This window comes from Kryptolebias marmoratus, linkage group LG21 (assembly GCF_001649575.2).
Source record: "Kryptolebias marmoratus isolate JLee-2015 linkage group LG21, ASM164957v2, whole genome shotgun sequence".
In the NCBI taxonomy this organism is placed as follows: domain Eukaryota; kingdom Metazoa; phylum Chordata; class Actinopteri; order Cyprinodontiformes; family Rivulidae; genus Kryptolebias; species Kryptolebias marmoratus.
Window position 1 is genome coordinate 7,867,176 of NC_051450.1, and position 9,035 is coordinate 7,876,210.

At 40.5% G+C, this 9,035-nt stretch overlaps 1 protein-coding gene across 2 annotated transcripts in view; it reads left to right on the forward strand.

Moving 5' to 3' along the window:
* Nucleotides 1-8,821, forward strand: part of LOC108234712 (E3 ubiquitin-protein ligase HECW1) — a 77,248-nt gene extending 68,427 nt beyond the window's left edge. For both annotated transcript variants that reach the window (XM_017414101.3, XM_017414103.3), the window contains 3 exons: nt 979-1,093; nt 1,869-2,067; nt 3,821-8,821. In XM_017414101.3, coding sequence (XP_017269590.1) covers nt 979-1,093; nt 1,869-2,067; nt 3,821-3,932 — 426 coding nt within the window. In that variant the 3' untranslated portion in view covers nt 3,933-8,821. The remainder of the gene's footprint in view (nt 1-978; nt 1,094-1,868; nt 2,068-3,820) is intronic.
* Nucleotides 8,822-9,035: the final 214 nt, after the last annotated feature.

Below are 9,035 nucleotides of genomic sequence, written 5' to 3' on the forward strand. Positions count from 1 at the left end.
GTTATTTTGCAAGTCCACCAAAGATAATTCTGCTCTTTGCTTCTTTTCTTTGGGTTTGACAGGTGTGTCGGGATTAGATGGAGGTAAAGGGGTGACTTCAGCATCATAACAACTAGGAGTTTTGGAGACTGTGTAGTCATGATCTGCGTTAGCTAATGTAGCTAAAGTAGTAGCAGTGGGCACGTTTTTCGCCATAGAGCTCGTTGTTGCATTTGAATTATTTGTCGGAAATCCGAGAGTCAAATCTTTTTTGCGGGCCGATGGATTTATCTCTTTGCGTTTCGTCCCTTGTTCGTGTGGCTTCATGTTGGCAAAGTACGACGGTCCGTCCTGCGGTGTTGTAGCTGTAGTTAGCTTAGCCGTATTAGCAGTGCGATCCGATCCGCAGAAGTCGGTTTTTAAAAAAATGTTAATAAAAGACTTAAGAGTTCAAGAGATCGTGAGATTGTTCTATAAAAATCCTTAAAAGTAGCTGATGTTTAAAGCATTGTGTAGAGGGTCGAAATATGAAAGTAAGGGATAGAGATTTGAACGGCTGCTCAACCACTAAAGCTTACGTCTGCCTCGGTCGCCATCTTGGCTCTCCCCCTGTGGATGGTTTATAACAAATGTAGTTAGAGATGCGTCAATGCCAGTACCAGTCTCAGGTAGCAAATTGTGGTCAGCCAAGTTGTCAAGAGATGGGACAAAATCTAGCACCTTCAACACAAACAGTTTGATAAAACATCTAAAACAATAGCAATAGCAGTCTGACATTGAGTAGAAGAGGACCCTGGGAATATACGGATCTGAGCACAAGCTTCCCAACAATCTCACCACTCACCAACTGGTGCTTTTGAAATAGGCTGTTGCTGTCTTGGTTTAAAGAGTTAACACAAAATGTAACTACTTGTACTCTCCTTGAAAAAATGCAGTGTCCGTGTATACTTAGACACCTGCTTTCATCTCAGTTCAGAATTGACCCTACATCCTTCTCAGGTGGTGGACTCCAGGCTGGTGTCGGTTTTTGATGCCCGGGAGCTTGAGCTGGTCATCGCCGGGACAGTAGAGATCGACCTGAGCGACTGGAGGAGCAACACAGAGTACAGAGGAGGTATGGATCAGATGCTCTCTTCGGTTCAGCTTCTACTGCCCCTTTTACACGGGCTCTAAAAGTCCCGGCTTCTCGCTACTCGGCTTGCTTTGCGTGCATTTACATCTGCATTTTTTTCGAGGCCGGCCCTGCTTCTTTGGTCCCTGCTTCGGAGTAGGGCCAGCCGGGCCGGCCCTGCTTCGTGGGCAGCGCAAGCTTAGCTCCTGTTCACTCATTGGTCGTGGGTGTGACCAGATGCGAGCATAAAGAGCGAAGGTAGGAATATAAACAACAGCGTTAGCTTACCCTGCAACGTTTCTGCCGTCTGTCCCCCAGCTGAAGCTGCTGTAAAGCCTGAAATCTCCGGCAGATAACAGCTGCCCTACTCCGCGCAACAATCGCAGCATCCAGAGCATTTCTTCCACTGCACCTCTCTTCCTGAAGTCTCAGTAGAATCCCCATAAGTTTAAAAAACAGCAACAACACAGGGCCAAAGTTGTCCATAGCGCTTCCGTTGTTTACACAACTTGCCCCAAGTTTCCGTGGCATATATGTTACACCAGCTCAAAAACAGGACACGATTCAGAAACAAGAAACTGTGATTTGGCAAAGCCAAACTAAATACTTTATGTTTGCAGACATAATTAATCCAACCTCTCTGTGAGTGAGAAGGAATACAGTTAAAACAAATAAAATTTTGTAGGTCTGCATATGTGTGTATATATATATATATATATATATATATTCTGTGTAGTCTCTATGTATGTGAATGTTTTATGTGTGCTGTACCCACCAGGTTACCATGACGGCCACATAGTGATGCGCTGGTTCTGGGCAGCAGTGGAGAGGTTCACCAATGAGCAGCGCCTCCGCCTGCTCCAGTTTGTCACAGGGACGTCCAGTGTTCCCTACGAAGGCTTTGCAGCCTTGAGGGGATCCAACGGCCTCCGGCGCTTCTGCATCGAGAAGTGGGGCAAAGTCACATCACTACCCAGGTACCTCATTCTGGTTTTACCGACTCCTGTTCCACGTAGAACATTGATGGAGCCAATCCGAAATGCTTCTTGGGTAGGACTGTAAAGTTAACTTGGATGTGCAGTCAGGAAGTGGTGAAATGAGAAGCAGGTGAGCTGCAAGACGACCTGGCGTAGTCCAGGGCTGCTAGCATTACCTGACTGTCTGTGTCCCCTGGATAGGACACAAGCCCCTGCATCTATAAGGGTCTGTTTTAACATTTAATAATCAGACTGGATATGTAGCCTATTCAAGATATCAAAAAAAAATTTTTTTTCTTTTTAATTCCATTTCAGATTTGGAAAATGACAATCCTCCTATCTAGTCAAAATTTCAGATATCTCTAACATAATTGTCCCTTGGACAAATGATGTCACTTTTCCCATTTATTTGTATTGAGCTTTCACCTGCTGATATTCACAAAGGCATTCTTTCTGTCTAGAATGAACATTGTTCATATCTAAAATACTAAAATGCTTGCTTGGAGAGATTCATCCTTTAGATATCTGCAATCTAATTCTTATTAGCTATAAGTTTTATTTTAATTATTCAAAATATGTTGTTTCCGAGACTGCCTTATCTAAAATGTGAGTTTCTCATATTATTGATGTTTTTGGTTTAGCTTTTTAGATAGATCTGTGAAATTTATGGGCCAGCAATTCGCAAAGTCCAGACAGAATGACATGTCACCCCACATGTTATATTGCACTGCATTGGAATGCATTGGTACAATGCAGTTAAGTGGTGTGGTTCTTTTAAGAGTGAGCACAAAGAGAGAGCATGCACTGAGGTAGCCTTTGTCCAGATGCTCGGTGTGAGAAGCAGAGCATGACTGAGGCAGAAGAAATTAGCTGTGAAAGGTCTAAGGTCTAGGTTAGCCTCAAAGAAGGCTGTGGCTTCATCCTCTGTTGGTGTTAAACTAAGGCAGCAGAGAAGAAGGTGTTATGGCACTTCCTTATGGAGTTATCTAAATGGGCAAAGAAATGAAATGCAGACTTGAAAATGCAATTTTTCAAAGATGGCGAAGAGTGCATTCTTTGTCCTCCCCAAATGATTTGGCACAATTATTATTCTCTGCAGCAAATGTAGTAAAAAGCTCATGTGGCAGTATATTTATTTTTTTACCATCCACCTCTGCCCATATCACTCACCTCGGCTAGTTCTGTACCCATGTTTATGATTTAATCAGTTGAAGTACACTTTAGAAATAAAGATAGGCAGATTTGGACCCATTTGTCAATGATGATTATTTGTCATCAGCGTGGTTTTTAGACCTGGACATGTTTTCTGTCAGAGGAGAACACCCCTGCAGGTCTCAAACACCTCTAGCGCTCTTGAGATGGGTTCAAGATGACCCCAAAACAGTTCAGGTGTGTTTTAAATGGATTGGAGATGCCCACGACAACTCTGTGATCATTTTGAAAGAAAATGTCTTTGAACGTCTACAAAACGACAGGGACAAGGCTTGCCACTTCTGCGATTCACACATAGTAATTGAGAAGAACTTTCTGGAGGTCCCTCATGAATTCAGTTCACCAGCTAGTCCCAGTCCTGTGAGATAGAGTAGGACATTTGTTTGTTGTTGCCGTTAAAATGTGCACTAGTTGTGTAACAAATTCTGTCTGTCAATTTGATGACGTTCTATTATCATTCCAGCTGCTTTGTATTCATGATTAAAGGTGTTTGTATGAGTTTGTCAGGAATGAAAACAGACCATCTCTTTCTCCCTGTCAGGGCTCACACGTGTTTCAACCGCCTCGACTTGCCCCCGTACCCTTCATACATCACGCTTTATGAGAAACTGCTGGTGGCTGTGGAGGAAACCAGCACGTTCGGCCTCGAGTGATGCAGACTAACAAACATCTCTGGAAGATGGAGGGAGGGGATGACGTTTGAAGCGTTGTGGACCAAGTCTGGTGGAGTGGATCTCTGTTCTGGTTCTGACGGAGCGATGAGAATCCCTCTGACTCTTACCAACATGTAGAACGTCACTGCAGGACGACAATGATTATAATATTCAATATTACGAGCTGAAAGCGAAAAAACACTTAACTGGCTTTTAAAAAAGTATATTCCCATATATTTAGTCACCCAAAGAATGGGTTTTTATCATAATGCTTCCAAGATAAGAGGATACTTTAATACTGAACATAAAGTAAATAACAGACTGAAACAGCCCTTCTACAAATCCAACATTATTATTATTCATATTATAAATCAGTGCCTCATACAGTTAAAATTTGTCTTTAGTACACAGAACATTCCAAGAAATGAGGCAACAAATGATCCAACTGATAAAAAAATTAAATGTAATAATATAAGATTAGAATAAATTGTAAGAAACAGACATTTAATGTAAAAAAAATATGTTATTAATAAATGAGGTTCTTACTAAGAATTCTTTACAGAGCTTCAAGTTTCACTGTCTATCAAAACTAAAAAGCAAGCTCCAATGTCTGCTTTAAATTTAAACTTGAATGCTTGAAAACACAGAAGCTCAGGTTGTTTATCACTCTGCTGAAAGTGGTCTAACATGGACGGACTTTAAAACGCAGAATTACTTTCAGACATAACAGATAAAAACAGTCCAACCCTTTATTCAGAATAAAACTCTATCAAGAATAATACACTTCAAGTAATTAAAGGTATATTCAGACAATTTTGAGTGGGGTTCTTCGGAAAAGATCTGAACGGTAAAGGTTCTCCTTGGCTATCTATTGGAGACCAGTCAACTCAAAATAGCAAAAATAAATACACAAATTTTCTTTTGCAGTCTTACTGAATTCTGCATGTTTGTGACCAAGTGACCAGCAAGCCATGCGGCCATGTTTTGAATAGCTAATTTTTGAAAATCACAGCCTGTTTTTGTGTGCGCAGCTTGCAAATCTCTATTCTAGGCTCTGCACATTATGTCTCCGTGACTCAAGTGAGGGTATTGAGAACCTTTGCAAATGTTTCGAGATATTCTGGAGACTCGCAAATTCTGTTCCCCAACTAGTTGCCAGCAGTTGCAGCCAACTGAGATACTACTTTTAATATCTTACCTGTTTTAGATAGCTCTTTGAACAACCTCAGTTTGGAGAAAGGGGGTTTAAATGTGACAGGGCAGATAAGCACTGGTCTAAATAGGACCAAGACCAAAATGGATTGCTATCATCTAATAGCAACTCCAGTTAGCTGTGGCACTTCCTGGGCAGTCTGGGTCACTTCCTCCAGGAATATTGTAATATTTTTACCAAATTAACTGTGTAATGTGAAATTGACAGCCATGTAAAGGCTTAAATAGCAGCATCCGCATGAACCGCTTTGACATTTTTGAGACTGGAGTTGCTTTGAGACAATTTCCGTTCACTTTGGACTAGCCGTTAGTTCATCAGTGCTGTCAGAATTAAACTCTGTCTCTCCAAACTAAGGTCATTCATAGTTATCTACAACAGGCAAGATATGAACTGTTCAAAACTTTTTCACAAAACCCCACTTCATAGTGGCTAAAATATCTTTTGTAATGTTAAGAGCATCACTATGTGGTCTTTAACTTCAAATTTAAAGTGCCCTAAGATGGATTGGGCTGTAATTTGGTGGCAAACAGATACATTTCATTTGAATTGAATTAAGCACATCAACACAGCAAAACAATAGCAAAAGTTGAAGATATTTTTTATTCATTACAGACACTTATCAACGAGAAAGAAAATTAATCGTACCTAAAAGATCCCTGAGGAGTTACAAATATTTCAAGTTAGCTTTATTAATCAGGTTTGTGCTTCCAAGGGTGTCAATCAGCTGAGAGTTTGTTCAAAAATACAAATAGGAACACAGCAGTACAGTCGAACAAAAAGTCACAAACAAAACCCTTGGTTTAATTATAGACTGAGAGGAGAATCCATGTAAAGCTTGTGGTGTTTTTATAGTTGGGATGGACAATTACAAGCTTCTTTCAGCTTGTGTGAAGCATCTGTATCATGCAGGAAGGCCTCCATCTCCCTTTAGCTGAGTCCAAAGGAGGGGCAGCAGCTGGAGACACTGTTATCTCTGAGTGAGCAGCAATATCACAGACAGCTCCAATGGTCCTCGTCTAAAAAAGCCAAGATGTCACATTTCCTACAAACTAAAGTAGCCATCATTTCCAACTAAAGGGCTTCTGGGATTCTTTCAGTAGAGCAAATGCTTCACGATTTCCTGATGAATGCTCCTGTAGACACTCTGAAGCTCACGTTGAGCAGACTGAAGCTCCGGTCCTGATGCTATTCATCTTCAAGTCTTCCACAGGTGACCTTCTGATCTGATAACTGTGGTGTTGCTCTGTGGACGGAGCAGGTTCTCCAACATGTTAACCATCACCTCATCAAACATTGTAACTCTGAACGTCGAAGATTATTAGAGCGGCTTCCTGAATCAGTCTCACCTCTCTGTGCAGAAAGACTCGTGGACAAACCAGTGTCATTTATGCAACCTGTGCTCCCAGGTTACTGTGCCTCGATTATTTACTGCCTCAAGTGTGCAGCTTCTGTAGGCTCACTGGGTTTCAAGCCTGGCATTAGTCTTGAGTTCAGATTTTCTTTTCATGTTGAGTTTCCTCATTGTTCCACCACAGTTGGGTTTGACGCCCTCATTGTGCACAGGTTTTATATTTCATGCCTTTAAAAAGAAATTTGCTTAAAATATACTCTGATGGCTACACACCAAAATGTCCAGGGAGGGTTTAGAAATGATGTTGGACAAGGGTGAAAAAGTATCTGAAAACACAAAATTATGGAGAATTAAACCTGTCTTTGTTTTTAATGCTTCCTTCACACTGGATGATGACCTCACCCGCTCCACAATCTGTATGACCTCTTAGAACCTCCATCACTGTGAAGGTAATCACGAGGCTGCTGCTCTTTGGGTACTTACAAAGTAGTTTTTTGTAATCTATTGTCTTTATCCTAGAGACATTTTCCTGCACCCTCACCACACTCTATATGTACGGGTTTCTCAGATTGCGTCAGGATGCAGCTAAAAGGTAGACAGTCATGCTACACTAGCACAACTCTACTGCCAGGGGTATCACATCCATGCTAGGTTGTTTTCATGAACTTGTCATGATCACAGCTGTAGACTAGATACGTCAAATTCAAATCCTCGGCGGCCAAGTCAGGTTTGTAGGCCTAATGTAATGGATACTACCATGATCTAGCCACAAAAATTTGTGCATGCTTAAAATCGTTATAGATCTTTCACACTCTATCATTCATAAAGAGATCACTGTGTTCCTAATACACGTCTGACAGCCATGCCACCTTAGACCCTGCTAAGACCATCCAGCTTTTGGATTTTAAAGCAGGACTGGATCAGGCCTCTTGCCAAGTCTGTCTTTCATTCTCCTTTGGGCCGCAAAGCAAGAAGCACTTGTTCTCATCCTGGTCAGGCCTGCTGGACGAGGAGGGAAGAAGGGTGGACGTGGTCAGGATGTGGTGTGATTGTGGACGTATGCGTTTAGTATTTTTGTGGAAACCTGACTGATTTATAAAGCATGGTGAGGGCATAGTAGAGCATCTCAGGGACGTAGAAAAAACAATCGGGGAAAAAACTAATTGTTGAGTACTAAGAGCGTAGCAGCATCACGACTACCTTCCAAGGGAATGATTTCCAAACTCACCACAATCTACCCATATTCTAAAAGGTCACATAGGTCGTTGAGTGCACAGTGGGGTTGTCATCCAGTGTGAAGGGGAACTAAAAGTGGGTGCAAATGAGACTAAATGGATGTGTTTGTGGTCACAAACCCCTAATAAAAATCAGACAATAAAACACTTCTAAAATAGTTTGATGTTGGTGTCAGCAGCAGTTCAGTGTCGAAGTCAGGGAGCTGATAGTGAAGGGAGCAGCGGAGCGTCTCTGTCCAGAGTTGTAAGACAACTGGAGCAGATAAAGATGGTAATGTTGGTATCAATATTAATCAAATGAGTAGATGATTAATGTGATAGTATCACGTATTGGACAATCCTAGCTGCATTAGTGCTTGAAGGTTAGCAAACCGTCATAAGATAAGACAATCAGTGATTAGATTAATTGGCTTCTTGATTTAAGAACTGATCTAATCTCATGTTTTTACCAAATGTGCTAGAAAAGGCAGCTATCAGACCAGGAATACAATTTGACAACACAAGGTCATCACATTCAGAGAGCTAAATAAAAATAAAAAAAAGTGAAAAGAACGTTTTTTTGTGAATACTCAAGTATTTATTGTTTGAGCCTTGCATCCGCACAGAAATGGCATTTTAGGAGTCACAAAATTGTATTTTTTATGGCAGATTACATCCTTGTGTTTCGTGCTACAGATGCTTGTTTCTCAACCACAGCAGAACCATCTCTACTGTATTTCTTCAATGAACAGACAAGGCTGATGAACAATAGCATTGCCTTAAGTAGAGCACAGCAAAATCTCCTTATTATTGCAGCAAATAATCTAAAATCAATAAGATTTTATCATTTTATTGAACTGTCACTAAGTCTTAAAAGCAAATCTTACAAAGATCTACAATATACATCAAGTATACATTTAAAAAATGTGGGAAATGAGAATTTTCCTTTAAAGAACTCACTTTTGTATAAATTACAAATTATTTAGCAAAATTCTAACAAATGTTTTTTTATACAACAGACATTTTAAACTCCAAACCGCTTCACTAAATACCAGCTGTCTGCTTACAGTCAAGAGGTACAATTTAACTAGAATTTATTTCTCAGACTAAACTAAGAGCATTTTTGTCTTTCTTTTTTTAATTTTAATGACCACCATTTTACCTCATCTTGCCTTTACAGGTAAAAGTCTATTTTTTTCCAGCCATTGCCATTATTATTTCAAAACATTAACAATATGTTGAACAGCAGTGTGAAAGTGTTCTGTCAGTCAGTCACTCAAAAGTTTAATCCATTCTCAATATTGGACACTTTAAAACTCTCCTCA